The sequence below is a fragment of the Alosa alosa genome, chromosome 1 (genome assembly GCF_017589495.1).
Source record: "Alosa alosa isolate M-15738 ecotype Scorff River chromosome 1, AALO_Geno_1.1, whole genome shotgun sequence".
NCBI lineage: Eukaryota > Metazoa > Chordata > Actinopteri > Clupeiformes > Clupeidae > Alosa > Alosa alosa.
Window position 1 is genome coordinate 16,787,663 of NC_063189.1, and position 24,611 is coordinate 16,812,273.

At 45.4% G+C, this 24,611-nt stretch overlaps 1 protein-coding gene across 11 annotated transcripts in view; it reads left to right on the plus strand.

Moving 5' to 3' along the window:
* The window catches only part of fat1a (FAT atypical cadherin 1a), a 74,621-nt gene that overhangs the window by 3,290 nt on the left and 46,720 nt on the right, over positions 1–24,611 (plus strand). For all 11 annotated transcript variants that reach the window (XR_007195696.1, XR_007195698.1, XM_048263272.1 and 8 more), the window contains exons 2-3: positions 212–3,504; positions 16,188–16,502. Coding sequence is in view for 9 of the 11 variants with exons in the window: in XM_048263272.1 (XP_048119229.1) it covers positions 240–3,504; positions 16,188–16,502 (3,580 nt within the window). In the remaining 2 variants the exon portion in view is untranslated. The remainder of the gene's footprint in view (positions 1–211; positions 3,505–16,187; positions 16,503–24,611) is intronic.

Sequence of the window (24,611 nt, forward strand, 5' to 3'; positions counted from 1 at the left end):
ATAATACAATGTTGGCTATATTTGTCTTTTCTCTGATGGGCTGATTTACCTCTGTACCTGAGTAGCAATAGTGTTACTGTACACAAATAGGCTAAAATAGCTTGTTTGTATCTTTGTATGTGATATTATTAATTTGCTGGACTTTTTGGGGGATTACAGGAAAGGTAGCTAATACCAATGTTCTCATTTTTCCTCCATCTTTTGTTTGTAGGTGGTTTGGTGAAGAACACTCTGCCATCATGGGGATTCACTTGACTTCAGTACTTGCAGTGCTCATGCAACTTCTCTGTGGCTGCATAGCAAACCAAAGGCTGGGAGAGACGGCATTGCACGTGCAGTTCACTCACTCTGTTTACAATGCCACCATATATGAGAACTCGGCTGCTAAGACCTATTTAGAAACTCCATTAAAGATGGGCGTTTATGTCACAGACCCAAGCTGGGAAATACGGTACAAGATTGTGTCGGGAGACAACGAGAACCTGTTTAAAGCTGAGGATTACATGTTGGGAGACTTTAGTTTCCTGCGAATAAGGACCAAAGGTGGGAGCAGCGCCATTCTCAACCGGGAGGTCAGAGACCACTATCTGCTTAACATCAAGGCTGTAGAGAAAAACACCAATGCTGAGGCGCGAACCAGAGTTCGAGTAAAGGTGCTGGACACCAATGATTTGAGGCCTCTCTTTTCACCCACCTCCTACAGCATCTCCCTACCAGAGAACACCGCCATCAGGACCAGCGTGGCCAAGGTCACCGCCACTGACGCTGACATTGGGACTAATGGCGAGTACTACTACAGCTTCAGGGAGTGGACTGATATGTTCGCAGTGCATCCCACCAGTGGAGTTGTGACACTTACCGGAAAGCTGGATTACTCCGAAACCAAGTTGTATGAACTGGAGATCCTGGCGGTCGATCGTGGCATGAAACTGTATGGGAGCAGTGGGTTCAGCAGCATGGCTAAGTTGACGATCCGAGTTGAGCAGGCCAATGAGCATGCCCCTGTCATCACAGCTGTCACGTTGGCTCCCTCAGACACAGACAAAGATCCCAGTTTTGCCATAGTAAGTGTAGAGGATGGAGACCAGGGTGCCAATGGGGAGATTGCATCACTCAGTGTTGTGGCGGGGGATCCCCTACAGCAGTTCAAGGCTATGCGGATTAGCCCAGGGAGCAAGGAATACAAGATTAAAGCAGTTAAGGATGTAGACTGGGACAGTCAGCCATTTGGATACAACCTCACACTACAAGCCAAGGACAAAGGAAATCCTCCCCAGTTTTCATCTGCTAAAGTTATTCATGTCACATCCCCACAGTTCAAAGTGGGCCCCCCAAAATTTGAGAGGCCTGTTTACCGTGTCAACATCAGTGAATTTGCACCACTCCACACACCAGTTGTTATGGTCACAGCTGTGCCAAAATATCCACATGTGAAATACGCATTCAGACACAAGATGGAGAAAAATGTTTTTGCCATCAATCCAGAGACTGGGCTTATCACCACTGCTGGACCCATCCGTGCTGACTATGTCTCCAAGTTTGAACTTGAAGTTGTCACTAGCGACAAAAATGCAGCTACTAAAGTCATAGTGGATGTCACAGACGTCAACAACAATGCCCCGGAATTCAAGCAGACCTCATACAAGGCCAGCGTTGATGAGAATATGCCTGTAGGTACGAGTGTGCTAACCGTGAAGGCCACAGATTTGGATGGTGGTGAAAATGGGTATGTTACATACAGCATTGCCAATGTCAACCCTCAGCCATTTGTCATTGACTATTTCTCCGGGGTCATCAGCACCTCAGAACAACTTGATTATGAGCTCATGCCACGGATATACAATTTAAAGGTACGGGCCTCAGACTGGGGCTCGCCTTTCCGCCGTGAGGTGGAGACGCCAGTCACAATCACTTTGAACAATCAAAATGACAATAAACCCCTTTTTGAGAATGTTGACTGTGATGTAACTGTACCAAGGGACCATGGTGTTGGTGAGCAGATTACTACTGTGTCTGCTATTGATGCTGATGAGTTGCAGCTTGTAAGGTACAGAATTAAAGCTGGTAACGAATTGGATCTCTTTGACTTGAACCCCAACTCCGGTGTCCTTTCCCTGAGACATCCTTTGACTGACGGTGCGGCAGCTAAAGTGTCCCTCCATAGGTTACTAATCATTGCTAGTGATGGAGAGCGTGAAACACAGCCGATGATTATGAACATCACTGTTGTAACTTCACACAAGCCAGTCCATGTCAAATGCGTTGACACTGGTGTTGCCACAATGCTGGCAGAAAAACTGCTCCAGGGCAGCAAAATCCATAGTCAGGTGGAACCTGAGGAAAACTTTTTAGACATCCACTCAGTGAACCGCTTCGCTCCACTATTCAGTGACTCTTTCCCAAGTGTAATTGAGGTGAAAGAGGATCTGCCAGTTGGAGCTAGGATTGTGCATCTCTCAGCATCAGATGCAGACAGTGGTTTCAATGGAAAACTAGTTTATGTCATCTCTGGGGGTGATTCTGAGAGCCGCTTTGTGGTAGAGATGGATACTGGCTGGCTCCAAGTGTACGCACCCCTAGACCGCGAGTCTAAGGATCACTACACCCTTAACATTACTGTATATGACTTGGGGATACCCCAGAAGTCTTCATCACGCCTCTTAGATGTTACAATTCTTGATGCTAATGATAATGTCCCACAGTTCCTAAAGGATAGCTACTCCATAGAAATTAGTGAAAGTACAGCAGTAGGGACAGAAATCATTCCAGTGCAGGCAAAAGATAAGGACCTTGGAGATAATGGAGTGGTCAGGTACTCTATTTTGGCTGACACCGGTCAATTTGCTATTGATGAGGAGACTGGTATTGTTAGTGTGAAAAAGCCTCTGGACCGAGAAATACATCCAAGTTTCACACTGCGTATTGCAGCACGTGACCAAGCCACTGCTGAACCGCAGCTTGTGTCGACTGTGTTGCTCAAAATTGTTCTGGAAGATGTCAATGACAATCCCCCCAAGTTCATCCCACCCAACTATCGGGTAAAGGTACGTGAGGATCTTCCCATTGGTACTGTGATTATGTGGCTGGAGGCCCATGACCCTGATGTGGGACCCTCCAGTCAGGTACGATACAGCCTGGTGGACAATGGGGAGGGAAAATTTGAAGTGGACAAACTCAGCGGTGCTGTGCGCATCGTTCAGACCCTGGACTATGAGAAGAAGCAGGTGTACAGTCTCACGGCAAGGGCCAAAGACAAAGGGAAGCCAATGTCCCTGTCCTCCACCTGCCACATTGAGGTAGAGGTGGTGGATGTGAATGAAAACCTTTACAGGCCTTGGTTTCCATCATTTGTGGATAAAGGATTTATCAAAGAGGATGTGCCAATCGGTACCTCAGTGATGAAAGTTTCCGCTCAGGATGAGGATAAAGGCCAAGATGGTGAAGTGCGATACTCCATAAGGGATGGCTCAGGCCTCGGGATTTTCTCCATCGATGAAGAGACTGGTGAGTGCATTTTTTTCTACTGGCTGTCTGATCTGAGTAAAAGAACAGGTCAGTAGTTATCAATACAGTAATGGAAAGTGAAGCCTAGTCCAAGCCTCTTGTATTTTGCCATGGTAAAATTCTGAAAGCTAGCTTCACTGGCTGTGAAAATGATTATGTTTGGATATAAATCAGACTAGAGCAAGCACTTAAGCCATGGTGTAGGAGTTTCAAAGAGACACAATCAGCAGCCTGACTCCCTGCTCTCGTGTGTTTCTCTGAGAGGACAAAAAATGATGGTGGGAACAGATGGGGCAGCTGTCTCTTTAGACCTGCCATAGACATTCCAAACTAGTTGCCGTGGTATTAAGAGGATTGCAGCATAATTTCCCTCTTCTCCACCTTGTTACCCTCTCCTAATCACCCATTTGTATTCCTGAAAAAACATTTGTAATATGTTGATTTGGTTGCCCTTAATTGGAATTGGATGCATAACAATGTCTGATTTAGGGCACGGACTGATGTGTTTGTCAGTTTGAAAGGGTGAAAGGAAGTTATCTTCTGAATCAAATCACATTTTTCTCATTTCTCTGTCCAAAGTCTAGAAACAGCCCCATTCAGGCTATACAAAGAATGTATTAATATCTCTCCCAGCTGCTTACTACTGCAGCAACACCTGTGCCTAGGGCTTTAAATAATCGGTGTGAAATTCAAACAGTCTCTTTGTCACAGAAAGCTACTGGTTTTAAGTTAGATCTGGTTCTGCCTGCACTTTTGAAATATGCACTGAATTATCATAAACCCAGTAGATTAATGTCAATTTTTTCTTTCCTTAAAGTATATCCATGCTCTTCAATATAACCTTCATTTTTAATGTTAAAGTAAGCCTGTGAAATTTCATACATAAAACATCAACCTTTCACTGTGTGTGGGCGTAGTTTTAACTTTTCTTAGCTTTTAGGGGGGGGGGGACTTTTTTAAGTAATTTAAGTTACTCAAAGTGTTTCAGCATGACAGGATCATTGGAGACATAGATAATGTTAAATGAAATGCATGGAGAAATTGGATAGACAGAGACGGACGCTAACTCTTCATTAAAAGAGGTAAATTAGCATTGTCTGCTGTGAACCTTTGGGGAAATATCACTTTCTTTGCTGGTAAATTTAGCATGACAGGATGAGCTACAATCGGGCTTCACCCCTTTAGGACCATCTGTCAGCTATTGTTCTGGTCCAGTCTTATGGTGATGGTGGTGTGCCGTATTCATTAGATGGTTATTGATCATTTTCTCCTTGTTGTTCAGAGGCTGAGAAAATAAGCCAAAATGATGCCTGCAAGGGCACATGGTTGAGAACTGACGCACAGTTGTTTTTTTTCCTTTCATCCAATTTGAAACTCAGCTGAGATTGTTTTAAACTTGGCTTGAGCCCCATTTCACCAAAGAGTTTCTGCTCTGTGGAAATTAACCCTGAGCTGGGTGACTATTCTCACATGTCCAGAAATCATGCTCTGGAATGAGGTTAGCTGTTTGTGTGGTGCCATTGAATTCACAGGAGCATGATACATGATATACCTAGAACTAAAGGACATTTGAGTCGCTTAGGCTTTTGGCCGGGACCACCCCTCATCCTCTAGTCCCTTTCCTTTGCTCCTCCCCCAACCCATCCCCCAGCATCCAGTAAAAAGGATACAGGTCACCAGCAGCCCTGACCTGCTCTTCCGGGTCGGGCCTCCACCACTGCACCCTCCTTAAAGTGATTTATCTTTAATGGCAATGATAGGATTGCCTTGGTTTGAGCTGCCATTGTTAGGGATCACAGCCAGCGCCGGTAGCAAAGCAAATATGCCCGAGGGGAGTGCTCTCTTGAGATGACATAGGTCTGGATTGGAGGGAGGGGTTGTGGGGTGTATCCCACATGTGGCAGAAAGATTAAATTTCTAACAGATCAGTCTCACAGTGGTTTAGTACTGCGATGCTGCTGTGGTGCCAGCAACATTTACCATGAGGTGGGGGATCGGTTAGAAGAAATTGACAAAGAATAACAGATCTATAAACAGATATCCAGCAACAATATAGCGACTTCAGTCATTCAATACTGTCCAGACTGCCACACACACCTCAAACTCTGCAAATGTTTTATGAGAAGTGTACCCAAGGAAGACCCAACACATCTGTACCTGGTTCACTTAACGGCTCTAGACTTCTGTGTTCTCCATGTGCAGTCTTTATTTATCCGTTTTATGCTCTTGTTCTGCAAACCCCAGGGCTCAGGGAGTGGAGAACGGAGGAATGTGTAAATGAAAAGTTCTCCAGAGCGTACTCTAAAAACCATGTCACCTCAGACGTGGGAGGATACATATGGGGAATAGCTATTGCCCCCCTTTTTTATAGCTCCATCTTTTCCTTATATTTAGGTCTGCTTTATGCATTTTAGCAAACTAAGGAAAGAAAAAAAATACCTACCCTTGTAACCTCAGGTTCCTCAAAGATATAGAAAGATCTAGCTCAAGATTTAGCTTGTCCTAACCTCTGGCTTGAAACCTAGTGAACCTCAGGCAGTTGTGTTTACTTCTGCAGATCACACAAACATGTTTAAAGTTGGGGGCTGAGTGAAGCCTGGGGATGACTTAGTGTGCTCCCAGGGCTAATTTTGGCCCTGGTGTGTGCACAGAGTCAGTCTCAGACTGTTGGTGGGGTAATTGAGTTAATGGCAGTGCCTGACACAAACAGGGGCCAGCTTGGTATGCTGCTAACTTGATTGATGCTGCCAGAGCCACGCATGGAATCTGGCTGCACTATTTAATAAATCCCTGGAGAAAAGAAGGAATAATCAAACGGGTCTCAAAGTGGTGGGTGATGAGTCTGAGGCTACATCTGTACTACGTTGTTTATGTTTTAAAATCTCCAGCTATACGAGTGTAACTCTGCATCAGATATAATCTCTGTCCAGATTACACTCCGAAGCACATATTAGGCTACTTTTCCCTGACCATTCATGTTGGTCAAAACACTCGAATAATAGCTTTCAACCTGTATATTTAGGCAACTGTAGCATTGTCAAATTTTCCTCTGAGAAAGGGTCTTCCCTGATGAGACCAACAGTGTTTCCAAATATTTCTGTTTCATGGGCTCGATAATACTGTTAGTAGTCTATTATAGATGAGAGGTGTAATCACAACAAAAGTGTTGCATATCCAGGTGAATCTAGAGTAGTGAATACATAGTCTAAGGAGACCTAGATTGCTTAGGGTCTTGAAGTGGGGGTCAGGCGAACTCTGTGGTCACAGGCAAGGTTGACTGACCCAAATGAGGCGGTCGTCATTCAAGTGTAGAAGTGCTGAGGAAAGCTATTCTGAGTCGGCCGGCTGCTGTGTCTCCTCATACATAATTGATAAGTTGTCTTGCAAATCCACCGGCAAGAGAGGGTTAAAAAATAGCCAGGGGGGGGGTAGTCTTGACCGACATCAACATCTGGAGCTGCTTAGACAGAAGTAGGTTTGGGTGGAGGATGTTGTTAGTGTTTGGCTGTGCCCAATCTGTGGTGATGTGGGGGTAGGAGTTACTCCACAGGCATAAGGCAGAATGAGAGAGTGCACCTTATTTTCGGTTTATTCATTAGGTCTTTATTTGCACGAAAGGATTGACTGCTGACATTTGAGGTCAGGGCATTGTCTGATCTCCTATGTGTTCAATTAGGCGTGCGTTTCCATTCCAACCCTCCTCTTTTCTTCTAATGTTACCTTCTCTTCTTTTCCCTCTGAGACCGAGATGTGCCTGGGCAGCTTTTGCACCCTTTGGTACTTGTTTGTCTTCCCAGAACTGTTAATTTTCCTCCTTTTGCTTTGTTCAAACTCCTTAATGAAGTCAGCCTGGAATTTCAAACCGACTCAAACAAACGAGATGCGATAAAGCAATTTGCCCTCATCTGGAGCACAGCCTGATAAGACCTGAAGAGATGGGAGCAGGGGTCTAGCAAGAATGGGTGGAGGGATGGGGGCTCCAAGTGGGAAATAATGCCTCCTTTTGACTTTTGTAATTGCACAAATTGAGCAAATGGCTGTGCCGTTTTAATGATGTTAATGAGAGGAACCGTACTGCACATGGTTGGCGTTGTAACAGTCAAGCGACTAATGCTTGGGTCTCTGTGGAATTGCTTCTTCCTCAGCCCAAATTGCTCATTGGTTAACTTATGCAGTGCCCTTTGCTTATTGGGTAATGTATGCATTACTCTTTCACTTCAACCCGTGGCACAATAGCACAGTGAATGAGAGGCTTTGTGGAATCAGATGAAATAGTTTGACATGTAATGACAAAACACTGCAAGTGTGCTTTTCCTCTTGGAAGCAGACTCCACACATCGCACAAACACACAATTCCACCTCACCATCTCTACAGCCCTGTCCCTCCGTTGCCCTTCCTGAGCAAAGTGAGGTAGGCTGAGTCTCTCAGTGATGCCAGATAAGAGAGGTATGTGCTGAATGGTTTGTCTTTTCATGTTTGACTGCCTGCAGATCCCAGACTGTGAGAGGGAGGGGGCAAAGAGAGACGAAGAGAGAGTGAGGGGGAAAGAGTGAGTGAGGGAGGGAGAGAGAGAGAGAGAGAGAGAGGTGGGAGGGTAAATGGGAAGGCAAGAGGTGTTTTTTCTACCTTCTCTTCCCTTGAGATTGACTGGGAGTGACTATTCTCAAGTAAAATTATTTTTTTCTCTAAGATGGCCTTGAATGTTAAACGTAACATATGCTCAAAGTGTGACTATTTTTTCTCCACTGTCTGAACAGAGACACATGACTCCCAAATAATCTTTGCTTGAGGAGCGTTGCCTGGACAACTGGACCAGGAATGTGCAGCAGCCCTGAAGTTGATTGTAGGGTGTTAAATGAAAGGCACACTTCCCCCCTTTTAAAAGTTTGTAGCTCTCTCAGCCCATTAAGTCTTTTTTTGGCTTCAGTATAGATACCTCGTGCAGATGCCTTATCCTTGATTGCAAATTAACTCTCATTATGTTAACTCAGCCAGACTATCAAAATGGTGCAAGTGAGGGAGAAAGAACCATAGCCTTTGGGCAACAGCCACTGTCAAACTTTGTGTGATTGTATGGATTTTTTTTGGGATTGAAAAAAAAACCCTGATGCCGTCTGATTTTTTTTTAATCAGTACATGTGTTCAGGGGGATTGGGCTCTGCATTTACATTAAATGACACACCCATGTGAAACAAACCCATGTGTATGATGTATTGACTTTCAAAGTGTTAGTGACTGATCAGTGCAACATTTCTTTCCACAGTAAGTGGCTTAGGATGCCCACAGTGAGTTGACAGTCATACCACTAAAAGGCCCTAACAGTAAATGATGAAGACAAATGGTCCCTGCTTTATTTATTTCTGCATTGTTACTCTGAATCAAAACCAGGAACAAGCACAGGAACATCCAACCACATGCCCGCTGAAATATCTACCAGTCAGCACAGATTGGTCTGTGGGTACACCCAAGGGTGTCAGTTGGCGTTTGATGAGCATTGAGATTAGCTTTTTCATGGATAGAGCATTACTCAAGCAAACACTCAGTTCTGGTAACCGGAGACGGCTGTTTTTCAGAAATGCCAAGAGATCCTGGGCTCTGTTTATACGTTGCACCACTAGGCCCTTCCACCACTTGGGCACATTCAGAGGCCCTTTTGATCAAGGCGAAAATACACAGGAGGGAGATTATAAATAGCAAGTGAGGGAGAGAGGAAAAAACGGGGGCTCTCGAAATGTCAGTGGCGTGCCAGCTTTTGAACACTGACTCGCTCCTCCGTGTTATCCAGGTCCCTCTGTAAAAAGAGACAAGAGTGAAGGTAGAAAGAGACACAGAAGTTGGCTTACAAGTCAAATAACCCTGGCAATCCTGGTGTGGTTATTATCGTCTAATCATGAAAACCTTGCAGTAGTGCAGGGCAGATGGTGTCATATATTTAGGGGGCAGGTAGGGAGGGGGAACTAGCCTCTCCAGACACACACACACACAAACACACCACGGGCCAAAAGGTGGTAGTCCTGAAATAATAACGTGATATTAAAGCAGGTGGTTCATCGAGCAGCTTTGCTTCAAGGCTCCATTCAAAAACAGTGGGGTACGATGACAATGGGAGCTGTCTGGGCATGTCCCAAAAGGCTCTCTGGACTGGAATTAACGGGCTAAAGTCAGAAAATAGAGGCAGAGAGCGAGAGAGAGAAAAGAGAATCCCACCAGGCATGTTCTAATTGCATCACTCCCTTTTTTCATTCATTTCTTTTCTCCTCTCCCATTCCACACATTCAATGGATAGGGTTTGCTTCTCTCTGTCATGTTGTTCTCTCCGTGTATTCTAGCCTCTGCTATGATTTTAAACATTAGTTGGTAATGCTGTTTTTATTAAATGGGTGGCTGTTAGTTTTTTCTCCTCCCTCCATCTCGCTTTAGACGATAAGATTAGGCTGGTATATGGAGCAAGGCACAGTGCTCTACATTGTTAAGCTGGGGAAATGATTTTCTCTGTCTAAAGCACTACTTTCCATGGGCCAGCTGTTGATATGGCTGCTTGTGCCGGCTGTGGCAGCACACAACAGAAACACATGCTGATGCATGAGGTGGATGCGGGCCGCAGCTCAGACTGAGCCGGATGCTAATCTCTCCGCTTGAGAGTATCTGGGAGATAAGGTGGGGTGTGGGCACTGTGACTGGGCTGCTGTTGTGTGACAGACACACCTATCGGAAGTCATACTCAGGCTGTTGGAGAGTAATTGGTTTCCTCAGTTGAGTATCAGGATATTTACTTTTTCCCCAAACCTTTTGTTTGAAGACTTCGAAAGTGCCAAAAAAAAGAAGCTCAACATGACATTTTTGATATAGAGAGCAGCAGGCTCTCAAGAGTTGTAGCCTTCCCTCTTTCCTCAACTAGTATCTAGGCAGTGCTTCAAAATTTTACAAATTAATGAAACATCACTCAAAGCTGGATCTTTTAGACATTGTTGGATATCGCTCAGCAGGCTTTGGCTTTTTTGTGTACATTTATTTATTTAAGTATATCCTCTACCCAGCCACATGCTGTGGCAGCACTTCAGACTATTACATTTTTCAAAAGTTTGAGGCATTAATACTTATGTTGAAGATCAGGGTTACTTTTGAGCTTCTGAAAACTCTGGGAACTGAGGGAATGATATGATTTAAGTTGTGGGGGCATGGAGAGCTTAGCTTAGGACTGCCGCTAATACACCAGGCTCTCTACAGTGGAGGAATTTCAAATATTTTGCCGGGCTGTGGAAAAGAGAGGGGGAAAGAGAGAGAGAAAGAGAGAGAGAGAGCTCACTGAGAGTTTATGTAAGCATGTGAGGCAGAAGGAGGCCTAAGAAGGTTGAGGAATGCAGAGAGCGGGAGTACAGAATTAGCCAGCCTAGTTCAAAGAAAGCCTCTTTTCCCCCTGCATACCCAGGGAACACAGGCCCAGCATTGCCCCTGAAACCTGCCGACCTCCAGCCTTTCTTCCTACACTGTGCAATCTCAGGTTATATTAAATTAACCCAGCCAGAGCATGGGCCTGCTGAGGTCAGATGGAAAGGCTTGAAAAGAAAGTTTAGTGTGGCGGAAGCTGGGGACGGCGGAAGACCAGAGTAACAGTATGACACATAGTGCCGTTTCTTGTGGCGTCGGTGCCTATTACAGACACGCTATTTTCATTGCCAGAAAAAAAGATGATATTGACTCATTTTTGGAAGCAGAGTTGCTGCCGTAGGAAAATGAGAACAGGGGGATAAACAGGATTTTGCGAATCGTAATCCTCTTTTGACAACCGGTAATCTTTTTGGCTTTCTAATTTGTTTCAATTGCCAGCTTTTAATATGCGTACAATATGCAGTCTCTCAAACTGAAGCTTTGCCATGGCGCGGCGACATCCTCCATGCGTGTTTGTGAGACGGCGTGTGTGTGTGTGTGTGTGTGTGTGTGTGTGTGTGTGAGTGGGTGGCTGGGGGAGGGATGCTGGATGTGTGAGTGAAAGATACCTCTGGCACTACTTTTCTCACTAGATGTGTGCAAATGAGGCTGTGTGTGTGTGTCTGTGCATGTAATTTCTCTGTGTGCGGTTTTGCCTTCCTCTCCCATTGTTTGGCCTAATACCAGCGTGCCATGGCGAGGCTGCTCGGTGGGGAGGTGGGTGCAGTGCAGTTAACTGCTAACCCCGTCACCCTCTGATTGCCCTCGCCGAGAAGATAGGAGTGCAGGGCGGAGGTTCCCTGCTGTGAGCTAAAATGGTGCCCTGGCACAGTCCATCATGTAAGCTCCTGATGCACTCACTCACTCTTATTATGGAGGAGGCATATGGGGCCCTCCCAAGCCTTTTTCTTCTTTTTCACTGTTATGGCCTCTCATTCTGTCCTTTCTCTCGCTCGCCACACTCTCTCTGTCCCCTCACTCCGTCCCAGCCTTTCTCACATTCATTGTCTCTGTCCCTCTCACTCTTATCAGCCCTCTGTCTCTCTGCCTTTCCCACCATCACTCTGTGTCTCTTACAGTTACTCCATTTTCCCAGCTTCTCCCTACTCTGCTGAGCACTATGTAGTTTACAGTGGGCCATTTCCCCTCTGTCTCCTTGTGGATTATTCCAAAATTCAATCAAATCACTTTCTGAAGTTCGGTTAGTCACTAGTTGAAGTCACTTGTCATCAGTGGTGGTAGGAAGAACAACTGATGTTATGTTGGCTATACCAGTAAACACAGACAAATGCACACGTGCATGAGAAGTCTGTCATGTCGTCTAGGTGGTAGTAACTCACAATAGAGTGGTGAATCTGGGGACGGAGGCCTGTGAAAAATCTAGCCTTGGGGTGAAAGATGAACAGACAAAGCAAACAGAGAGTGGAAGGCAGACAGGTTTTTTTTTTTCTTCCAACTCCCCAAGGGTGGATTTTGTAGCTTCCGCCGTCAGTGCTGTTTTACAGGTGTGGCCAAATACCTGGAGTGTCTTTTATGTACAGAGTGAATCAGATAGGTGCTGTACCTCATGCCAAACTCCAAACCAACAGGAAGGCTGTGATTCATTTTATGAGATGTTAGTCAGTTTCTAGTTTATCTTTCTTTTAAGTTGATGATTAATAATTAAAACCTCTTGATTCGCTTGGCAAACCTGTTTTTGTAAAACTTCTGAAATGTAGGCCAAAGCATTTGGATTAGGAAGACAACTTAAGAGCCAATTCTAAATTAATTCTATGAAGATTTAGAGAATGCAAAAAATAAAGGTCTAAAATATCCCTTTGAATCTAGTTTTCACTTTGACAGTGTAGTGTTTATTTCTGTTGAACTGTGATTTGAATTTCTGTGTTGTGTTTCAGCTGACTAAAGCCATTTCTACTCAAGGGTAGTGACAAATGAGGACAGTTGTTATTTTATGGCTCAGAGGTGAAGATATGACTTCTTTGTTTTTTTGCTCTGACTATTGAGTGAAGCAGTGAACTGCTTTAGAGACAGATAGATAGAAATTGGGAGAAGATGATAAATGGCTGAGGGATAAGGAGAGGGAGAGAGAGGCACCCCCAGGCAACCCCAGTCAAACGGATGGGCACTCAAACGTGGGTATAGGCTTGGCACAGGTTTCTCTCGTTTTTCTCTCTCTTGGCTCTTTGACCACTCTTTTTCTGTCTGTCTCTCTATCCATTCTGCTCTCATTTCTTTATGCGCCCCTTATACCATTATTCACTCATCACTCATTCTCCCTCTCCCTCTATATCTCTTCTTTATGCGCCCCTTATACCCTTTATACCCTTATTCACTCATCACTCATTCTCCCTCTATATCTCTGTATGTGACTTTCTCACTCACTGAATTCTTTGCCTCTCTGTCTTTGCCATTCTTTCCCTAAAAAAAAATGGCCTCCTACGGTCACATTCTCCCACTGCTGATCCAGTGCTCCTGCACTCATCCTCTCCCTTCCTTCCTTCATCTCTCCATCCCTCTCTGCAGGCTCTGCCCTTTCCACTCCTCTCTCACGCTGTCTCCCTTAGTGTGCAGCCCTCTCCATCTCCTCCGCTCCCCTCTGCACTCCCATCTGCCTCTCCTTCTCTCGCCTGCCTCCCACTCACCCGCCCTTCCTCTCTTTCTCTATCTATCTCTCTCTCTCTCTCTCTCTCTCTCTCTCTCTCTCTCTCTCGCTCTTTCTCTCTCACTCGTCTCTGACTTTCTCTTCATCCTCCTCACTTGCCTATTCATTCATTCTTGTCCTCCGTCCAAATTAATGTACCATATAGACACGCACTCACTCACATAGTGGCTTACTGCTCTCCACTAGTTAGATCAGCACTCACATTTTTTATTTATGCATCACATTTGCAATTCCCCGCTCTGTGCTTCTATCCCCGGCATCTCCCACTGCAGCTTGAGCACGACTTTAGCCAGTCAATCCATGCGAAGACTTTGCCTTGGACAAGCACATTTGGTAGTCTACCAACCTTTTCTGGGACTCCCTCCACCCCTGCGCACACACATGCACGCAGACAGACAAACAAAAAAGAACAGTAGATTATAGTGCTCAAGAAAGATCCCATAGTGTGTTTTGTTGTTCCATCACCCATCCTTTTTCCCACCCGTCTATTGACTTGTTATTTTTTTTAACATCAACAGTATCATGGTGAAGATGTATTTTGTATTAACCATTCTAAAGCTCCCCAATTCCCTTGCCTAGAGGAAATGTGTCTTAAGTAGGCTATCCGTTTTTCTAGGGCTTGCCAGTCCACCTATTAAGAGTCAGCAGCTAGCTTCAGTTGGCCATAATGATGAGCAATGACTGAGGAGAGAAGTCAAATACATGGAGAAGCTGGTGAGAAGCAGTGGAGAGATGGGGAGAACAGTGTGGGCTGTGGAAGTGAGACATCACTGATGGCTCTTTTTGACGTGGAGTTCCCCGGAGGCCTGTTCTTGGCCCCCGAGTCTGTTACAAACCCACAGTGCGAGCCATTGAGTTATGAAGTAGAGGCCAGAGGTGTGTGTGTGGGGGTGGGGCTGTTTCAGAGGGTACTTATAAAACTAGGGGTGCATCGATATAATTATGTTCAAACTGAGTACGAGTACATGTATTTATATTTGTGTACTTGCCAATACCGAGTATGGATACGATGGATGGATGTTATTTGTAACAAAAAACCTACAAAAAACTATTAGGTTAGCATAAAAAAAACTATTAGGCTAGCATAAAAAAAACTATTAGGCTAGCATAAAAAAAACTATTAGGCTAGCATAAAAATGCAATGAATTTGTTTTTGGACCGGTTTTTATTTTTTTCTTTGATGGTCTATTTTTGCAAGATGAGATTGAATCATTTGGTATCCTCATTGGAATTGCAGTCATTTTATCACAGCCTACCATCAATGACGGACAGAAATCATAATTAGGCCTATCTGTGGGCTTTTTCAGAGGGCACTTAAAAATTATTTAAAAAAAGACTCTAGGAGGTTGCCTAGGATTGTTCCAGAAGAGTATGGGATAGGCCTTATCTGTGGTGAGTGATACAGTGGGTGGAAACGAAGGCTCCGGTTATCCAGGTCGCCATAAACTTTGGACAGGGAGTGCCTGCACGGCTCTGTCTTTACTGCGAAGCCAACACACCCACGCCTTTCTGAGGGTAAATCAATGAGCTCATTACTTTATTATATGACTGACAATAACTGTAATGAGGAAGTTTTGAGAAAATTAAACCGTTTATGACCCCTCAGTTTTTTTTTTTTAAGTTTATGCATCATTCAAACATACAGCGACTCTATTGACTGTTGATCCTCACCCTTCACGGGAAGTTCAGTGAACAAACATTTGATCTCACGACTCTTGGCACAGCAACATTTTAATGAGAAGTTTTTCCCCCTCCCTTCAAAAACAAAGAGTCCAGTCAGTGTGTGCGTGTCGTGAGGGGAAAATTAACAGCTCATATTGTGGCCTGGTGTTTGCTCAGCGATCTCTAGCACCGCTCCTCAAGTCATCGATATGTGTCCGTGAGGCAATGGCAGCTGATCTGTGAAGGCCTGTTTGTTTGCTCAGCTGAAAACTAAACTGAGCAGACTGGTAGTAATGTCTCTACCCCCTCCCCCCTCTCTCTATTTCTACCCCTCCTCTCTCGCTCTCTCTTTCTGTCTCTACTTGCCCCTTTTACACCACCACTTTGTGATGCATGTCTCACGCCCTGGCATAACCTGAGATGACTCAGGGCCAGTCGAGATGACTTCATTTAAAATTTTAAATCACAACACTGTGGCCAGAAGCTATGCTTTGTATTGTTACAAAGTAGATTTACCCAGCTAAAAGTCGACTGCTTCAAGTGCAAATGCAAAAGGAATAGGTCATACTTGGGTTCGGAGAGACAGTGCCCATGTGTGTTCATGCCATGGAAGGCTAAATGTAAAAGATCAGTCATTTCTCATCAAAGCACCTGTTTGGGTAACATGTGGGTTTCATCATGAGGCAGTTTAATGAACACTGCATGGAGATTTTGTTCTCGGACAATTCTCAGAACTCCAGAACTGTCAGGACACAAAAATTGCATTTCCCTGTGCTTTAAGGAGAAAGGTTAGGATGAGAAAACACATGTGTAAATACAAATGTCTTCATAGGTTCATGTTTTGTGTGGTTTCTATCCACACATATGTTACCCAGAAACATACAGTATTGCACATAAACTCACTCAGACTCTTTTTCTTCTCACTCTCAGGTGTCATCCGCACCCAGGAGCTCCTGGATCACGAGACCACACCGCACTACTGGCTGACCGTGTACGCCACCGACCGTGGTGTGGTCCCGCTCTCGTCCTTCGTGGAGGTCTACGTGGAGGTGCAGGACGTCAATGACAACGCGCCGCAGACCACTGAGCCTGTCTACTACCCCACCGTGATGGAAAACTCGCCCAAGGACGTGTCCATCATCCAGATTGAGGCCTTTGACCCAGACATGCGCTCCAGCGACAAGCTGTCCTACCGCATCACCAGTGGCAACCCGCAAGGCTTCTTTGCCATCAACCCCAAGACAGGTAAGGATGGCAGAATGGATGTTGATATTGTGAAGAGTTGGTTGGCTTCCTTTTACTAGAAAGCATTTACCTGGCCTGTCAAAGCTACTTGCTTACAATATGCTGCTCTGTGACCCCAATGCAAGGCAGACCACCTGATTACATTGGTTATTCTTTTTCTTCATTCAGTGAAGGGCTTTTGTAGTCCTGTTAGCCCTAACACCAACACATTCCAAAGGAACCCATCTGAAGCTCTGCTAGCGTTCAGTTCTTCCCGTCCTCGCCAGTCTGGGTCCACCGCAATCTCTTATCCGAATCTGTTTATCTGCTTGTGCCAGATTGCAGGCCATTAATAGAGAATGAAGGGGCGAGTTTACGGGGCCGTCTTTTACACTCCGGTGCGGACAGTCAAACCGGGTTACTGGCTGTGTGTATAAAAAGAAGCGGGGCAGATAGAGTGGATGTTAAACGTGCCCTCCGAAGACTGCAGGAGACACGCTGAGCTGGCGCTCTCATCTAAGGAAACGGTGCGCGTCCCAACTGTGATTTTTAGGTTGGGGGGGTAAAAAACGGAAAACTAGAACTCAGCGGTGCTTGAGTGTAAGACACTACAGGAATCCAGTGCCTGTCTCTCCCCCTTTCTCTGTCTCGCTCCTTCTCTCTCACTCTTTGCCGAGGGAACACTGTACACACATGCCGCTCTCTAAATGGACCCTCACTGAATATTTCATGTCGCATTTTCGTTGTCGTTTTTTTGCCTTCTTTCTTCCTTTCTCTCAGTGGAGGAACCTTATGGCGTTTCAGTGTTAGACAAGTGAAAACGGCCGTGGAAAGGTGCCAACAGAGGCATTTGTGCTCGCCTGAGAGACGTTGAAGACGTGGAGACGTTAGCTGCCCAGCCGTACTGTACCCCCCCACACATCTTAGCTGCTCTGCACTCTTTGTGCTTGTTGTATCAACTTACCGTAAATTCTTTTGCCTTGTGTTTTTTTCTTCTTTCATTTGTGTTTTTTTTAGAAACCCATGTTTTGAGTCTTGCCCTGAGATTACAAGAATGCTTATTTTCCATTCCAAAAATGCAGTCTCTTTTCTAGTGCAGTGCTCGTAGCTGTAGGTTTTCCTTGGTAGCCCCAGGCAACGTAACGCCTCACAACCAACATGCTTTTAGGTGAGCGGAGCGCTGCTCTCATCGCAATCACTCCTCGTGCACTGGTGTGTGTGGTCTGCGCTCTCATCAACAAAACGACAGTTATTTTCTGCTAGCAGCGACCCCGACGCCAGCTCTCAGACCAAATAAGGGTTGGTTGTGTAATGACTGCTCCACAGCTGGCGGCTGTCCAGTGCAGGAGGGAAAGAGAGAGAGTCCAAAGGAGAGGGAGAAATAACAGGGGGATTGGTTAACGGCGCTTGTTTAGCATTAACTGTAAAGCTGGACAGCGGCGGAAGGCCTGGTTAATGACGTGGCGAGTGGCTGACTGGATCCGTTTGGGCCAGACAGTAAATCTCAGTTGTGAGCAATAAAGAGGTGAAAGGACACACATGTACACACGCAGAACAGAACACAACGTCTGAACCACAGCCCGGCACAGGCATGAGGGAAACAATGTACACACTCACACAAAGACTACATTTCACATTGTGAGTACTTGTGAATCAGAACAAGCATCACAGCACAACACTTGAAACTCTAGTTTCTTATAGATGCGGACTATTCACGTTTAACCAGATGAAAGGAATAATGAAAAAGATGAATTCAGAAAGTAATTGCTTTTCGTTTAGTTTTGGAGAGGGTCAGCTAAAAATCCATCAAGGCATGAATCAATATTTGACCTGAAAATCAATTGAAGGTGACCTCAGTGATTTTCACTTAACCCTGAGATTCTGGGATTCTCTCATCTAATTAAGTGAAACCTGCACTGATTATAAACAAGCTCTCTGAGCAATCCGACCACCAGTGGAGCACAGTGGGAAAAATGCTAGTGGGTGTTCTGACCCTTCCATCATGGAGAGATAGATTTTCTTTGCCCTTTAACATGCCGCAATATGGATCTTGGTGTTGTGTGACATGTGTGCTGTTAGTCCTTCAGAAGTGAGCTCCTCAGATCAGATGGATAGCCTGTCTGTGCCCCTTGCATTAAGTACAGAAAGAGAGAAAAAAGAAAATGTGCAGCACAGAAAGGGTAAACATTTCCTCTCCAAGGGGATAATGTTTATGTAGGAAACCTGAGGTTTGGTTTTTTAAGGGGGCTAAGATGAGGTTTATGTTCCGATGGAGATCCATTTGGAGTGAGAGAGAGGGGTAGGAGAGACTGTGTGTTGTATGATGGTGTGGGTAAGTGTGTGTGCAGGGAGAGAAAGAGAGAGAGAATGTTAGAGCAGAAGGAGTGTGTGTGTGTGTGTGTGTGTGTGATTGTGTGTGTGTGTGTGTGTGTGTGCATGTGTGTGAAATTAAGTCATGCATATCAAAGCTTAAAACTTTCATCAGTGAATAGCAGAGCATCGGAGCTGTCAGACCCAGCAGAGCAGCTCGGGCTCAGAACTAAGCGCGGCACCTGTCCCCACCTACCCGCACTCGTGTGGATGTGCACGGCCTGGAGTCACAGCCCAGTAACAGAAGGACCGCCACAAACAAACAAATAAATAAATAAATAAACTGATAAGGTTAAACGTGTCTTTCAGGCCAGAAGGTCTATAAGCACACAAAAGCACTGTTTGATGCTCAAAGGGAGAAGTTGCTTTGGTGGTGGTGGTGGTGGGGGAGGGGGGGGGGGGCTTAGTGAAAGTATTCCTACAACATAAACACACACAAACATACAATCAAATGTTAAAAGTACAACTACAACAAATTGCAACTTGCCTGTTTTTGATTGTACACATCAAAAACCGAGTTTTTTGCCACATTGACAAAACGGTAAAAAGCACTAAAGCAACAGAGCCAGCAGGCGAGATGATGAGTGAGAGAGAGAGAGAGAGAAACCAGCAGATAGAAAGAGAAAAGAGAGTGGGAGAAAATGGGTGTATTTTCTGGTGTGTATAGCGAGTAAAGGCTCTTTGACGATATGTGACGGATAGCAAACCTCACATGAAGGACCTGTCGCTTCTCTGGCGGTCGGGGGTCATTTACCCCTCCCCACGCGCACACACACAAACTCATACGCATACACAAACTCCGATTCCCCCTACCCCTACCCCACCCCACCCTCGCGCCTCAGCTCAGCTCGGTAAACCCCAGGATGAAAGGCTTTCATTCCTTTTTTTATTCTGCCGAGTAAACAAGTCCTGCTGTTCTCCCTCCGTCTGGCTTTGGTCTTTCATTAAAGTGCAAGGGCAGCTCTCTCTTTTTCCCGGTCTGTCTATCGCTCCCTATCCCTCCTTTTTTATTTTCTTCCTCCCTTCCTTCCAACTTCTATTATTCATTTTTTGTCTTTTTCTCATCCACCTACTGCACCTAGACATTATGAGATTCATATTGATAGTGGCAGTATAGCTCTCCTCTTTTCTTTTCAGTCTCTCTCTCTCTCTCTCTCTCTCTCTCTCTCTCTCTGTCTTTGTTGAGGGTTAACTGAGTGCTGTAGCAGGGCAGCTCAGAGCAAAAGTCTGGGCCGGCCACCAGAGTCAGACTGACCTTAATCTCCTCCCCCTGATTGTGTGCGTGAGTGTGTGTCGGTGTGTGAGTGTGGCAGTGTAATAGTAGGTGTGCGTGGGTTTTTGTGTGTGGTCTGTGTGGAAGGGTGATGGTTAGGGTGTGTACTGTAGGAAAATGTGTGTGTGTGTGTGTGTGTGTGTGTGTGTTTTCACGGGCTAATGTTAGGTATTTGCCTGTTTCTGTGCATGTCTGGTTGTGTGTGTTGCCCATGTCAGCACACTTGGTATGGTTGGTAATAGTAGGTTTACATGTGTGTTTATGACATCTTTTGTGTGTATCAGCTTGGTTGTGGAGGTGGACAATGTGAAATGGTGAGTTGTGTGTGTGTGTGTGTGTGTGTGTGTGTGTGTGTGTGTTAGCCATGGGATATGTAGTGCATTTTTGCTGTCATGTAATCCTGTAGTGTGCGGTCAGTCAGTCAGATCCACGTGAATGTTTGGTCTCTGACCTGCTGTGTTGAAAACCCACCCACAGCCAAGGACAACGTGGATCAGGTTTATAGCACCACATTCCTCAGTTCCCCCTCTCTCTCTCTCTTTCTTTCTTTCTCTCCTTTTCCCTTTGCCTCTCTCTATCATTGCCTCTCTATATCATCATTGTTCCTGTTTTTTTACTACACCCAACCCTGAACGCAAACAGACTCTCCCTCTGCCTCTCCCTTTCTCTCTCCCTCTCTCTCTCTCCCCCTCTCCCTCTTTCTCTCTCTCCTCTCCCTCTCTCTCTCCCTCCCTTTCCTCACCCTCTCTCTCTCTCTCTTTTCATCCCTCCATCTCTCTGTGCCCAGGGTGTCCTTTTCCTCCAGCCCCTGTGCACAGCTCTCTCTGCCTCTGCACCTTTGCCCCCTGAGTGAGCTGTGTGGGTGTAGTCACAGATGCCATCCCTGCACCTTTGCTTTTCACTGAGAAGTCTGCTTGCCTTAAAAACTGCTAAAATAGCTTTTTTGTCTTTTCTTTGGAAACTTCTGTGGGTTTAATACTGTATATTTGAAGCCTGTTTGTGATGTGTCTCCACCCATATGCCCTCTCACTGAAAATATCATGAGGGACTGGTAACAGACGGTAATGAGGGTGATGAGGATGATGATGATAATGATGATGGCCAAGACTCTGTGGCCAAGCTGTGAATCGCAGCAGGAATGTTTTGTATGGTTTTGGGTGAGGTCTTTAACGTTGTTCTTTTTTTTTTAGTTGTAGTGTTTTGCAAAGGTTATTTACACACACAAGTTCGAATTTTTGGATAAAACATTCACTCGAAATCACCCTAGTAATTAAATACATGTGTTCTCATTAGTCTTGACACACCGAGAACAAAATTTGTTGCGATGAAAAATAAATTTGAGAAATTTTGTCCTCTTGTGTCCTTCGGACTTGGTGTGAAAGGGCCTTAAACCACTAGTGCACATTTACAGCCCAGGTCATAAGTGTTTCAGTGCAGCAAGAGCCTCTTTGATGTCTCCTATCATTGTGTTGCGTACATTTCTACCCTTTCAGTCATCTTCAAGAGGAGTCTACTCGGAAGAATAAGATAAAGCTAAAGAATGGAAACAGCCTCATTGAGATATTTGTTGTAACTGCTTTGTATGAGACTCAACTGAACTACTAGCCTATTCTAACAAGAGGTTGGATTGATTTCTACTGATCCTCTACCTTATTTAAAAAGATTAAAGATGTAATTTTTTAGTGCTTTTTTTGCAAAGCAAAGCACTAAAAGAAAGCATCATTCCGAAGGTTTAAAAGCTCCACAGTTGAATGTGATATTTGTTTTACTCTAGTAGGTTTTAATATGGGTGCTTGTTAAATGCATTAATGATGAAAAAAAAGCCTCTCTGAGTGGAGCAGCAGCAACAGTGCTCAGAGGGCACAGCCCTTGTGCTGAATGTGAAAGATGAACTCATGTGATTATTTTATGTCTATTCAAGGGGAGGACTCCCCAACCCCCACCCCACCCCTACCCTGTCCCACTGTGCCTGGCATGCACAGACAGTCATTGTGGGGGGAATTTAAAAGGAAAATCTCTGTAATGCGTTTGCAAGCGGGGATTCTTCTGACAGGGTTTTTTTTTTTCAAATGCATAGTTAATCCCTGGAGTTGCATGAAAAGCCGTTGTTATGGGAGGGCGGGGGGGGGGGTGTGGTGGTCATAGCCGGTGGGGTCTTTGCAGTAAATCATCTACTCACTGGATCTGGTATCAGCTTTCAACAACGTCTCCTCTGTTGAGAGAAACAGCGAGAGGGAGAGGGGGAGAGAGCGAGCGAGAGAGCAATAGAGAGAGAGAGAGAGGATAAAGAAGAAAAACATTGTCAGCCGTACTTTTGAAAAGGCTCAGGTCTGGGAGCAAGGGGAAGCCAGTTAGGAAATGGATACTACCTCCAACAACTTCCAGCCATTTCCTGGGATTTTTTTTGGTTCTTTTGTTGTATGGGAGTGGGGAATGGGTGGGGGAGGTGTGATAGGTGAGCTGTTGGCAGCACACACCGAAGATTATGAAGAGAAGAAAAATGTAGAGAGAAGGGAGGGATGAAGGGAGGGGCCGATAGAGTGAGAGAATGTGCATGAGACAGAGTTATAGAGATCCGGAGAGGAGAAATAAAGCCTTCTTGTCTTTGTCCCCCAGGCACGTCTGAGTGATGGTTGAACACTTGGAATGGCTGAGCAGCTCAGATGTTGTTGGGAGGAGGGGTGGTTATTAGGGTGGCTGTGGGCACACCTGTTGTTCCTGGCCTGGACTTCTCCTTTCAGCCAATGGACAAATCCTTAATGCAGAGTGCTCGCCATTTTGCCCCTGCAAATGCACTCTGCAGCTTTAGACATTGAAGAATATCATACATTTTAAAGCCGGATGATCCACATGGGATGCTGTTACTTTTTTAGCCTGCTTGGCTTGTTATACACACACTCCGCTCCGCCTCTCTCTCTCTAAATGGATGGCCCAGACTGGGCAGAGAGGAGCGCTGATGGGAAGACCGTGGCGAAAAAGCCCCAGCTGGTAATCTCCAGCTCACCACAGCATCCAATTACTCCCCCAGTCAAACGGGCATTCCCTGCAGACCGCCACGCACTCACAAGAAAACAGGCATCTGCACAGACGGACTTCATCGCCCCTGAGAGCCTCTCAAGGCGCGATCGGAGGGCGCTGAAGTTTTAGTAATGAGATGCCTGATGGAATTTTTTATCTCAAACAGGACGATGGCATCAACAACGCTCAGCTTGCGTCGGCGAAGAAGACGGATTGCGTTCATATGTGTAGCAAACTGAAATGACATGTAAATTCACCATGTTAATAATTCAGAGTCCACTGGCGTCATACCATGTGTTTCCGGAATCCCTATTTGTTGCTCATTTTGTCTGCCTGATGAGTTCAGAGACCTGTCCCTTCTTCCCTCTGGCACATCTCCACTGGGGCCACCCGATTGGCTGTGGCGGCCTCAGTGGGCGGGCCGCTTGCTCAAACTTGTATTTGTTTGTATTTCCTCCTATGAATATCCATTTGATGAGCTCTATTGAGCACCTAGTAGGAGGCTAATGGGATGGGGGGGATAAGGGGAATGGAGTGGGTGCGGTGCGGTGGGGGCAACGATGCCTCCTCCTCTCACCCACGGGCCCTTTCAGAGCAGAGAATAGCATTTGAAATTGTGCCAAGAAGCAGAGAGCCAAGGCCACCATTTCCATCCTCAAGTGGTTGCACAGTCTGTCTCTTATTCGTTCATTTGCACTCCCTTGCTCTCTCTCTCTCTCTCTCTCTCTCTCTCTCTTTCTCTTTCTTTCTTTCTCTCACTCTTTGTTTCTCAACCCCTCCTAAATGCCATCCCCGGCAAACAAAGAACCTCTCTCAGAAAGTGGAGAGGAAGGGGGAGGGATTGCAGGAGAGAGTTTCTCAGGCCTCTGTAACTCGTAGGCCCCACGTGTTTCTTTGTTGTGTGTGCACATTTATCTATGTACAAGTCATGTTCGTATCTGTGTGTCTTTTGTGTGTGTGCATGTGCATGCCCGTGTGTTTTTGTGTGTGTGTGTGTGTGTGTCTGTGTGAGCGAGTGTGTGAAACAGTATGTCTGTGTAAGTATGTGAGTTGAAGACTCTATAAAGGAGGACAGAAGCTTTTGTGTAATGCTTGAAGTGTTGAACAATCCAAGGGCCAAAGCTGGAGTCCTTAGTTCACCCATATCACTCAGCTCCATGCTCAGTTGCTCTTGTTCCTCTTTTATCCCTGGCCTGCGCGCCATTCCGCTCCTTTAATCACCTTCCCTGAGAAGGTTGACTGTTTTGCTTTAAGAGGTAGTTTGTGAATTTGTGGTTTGAGTTGTGGATGAGCTGAACAGACATTTTACTTGATCTCCTGCTAAGGTTTCCCCCGGGGACGAGCTTGTGTCAGCTTGCGTGCCTCTTTTTATTTTTTAGCAATTAAATAGAGGGGAGGGAATATTGGATTAGTTGCATCAGGAGTAAGAGGTTAAATGGGCCGCCTCCTTGTTTGGAGAGGAGTCTCGC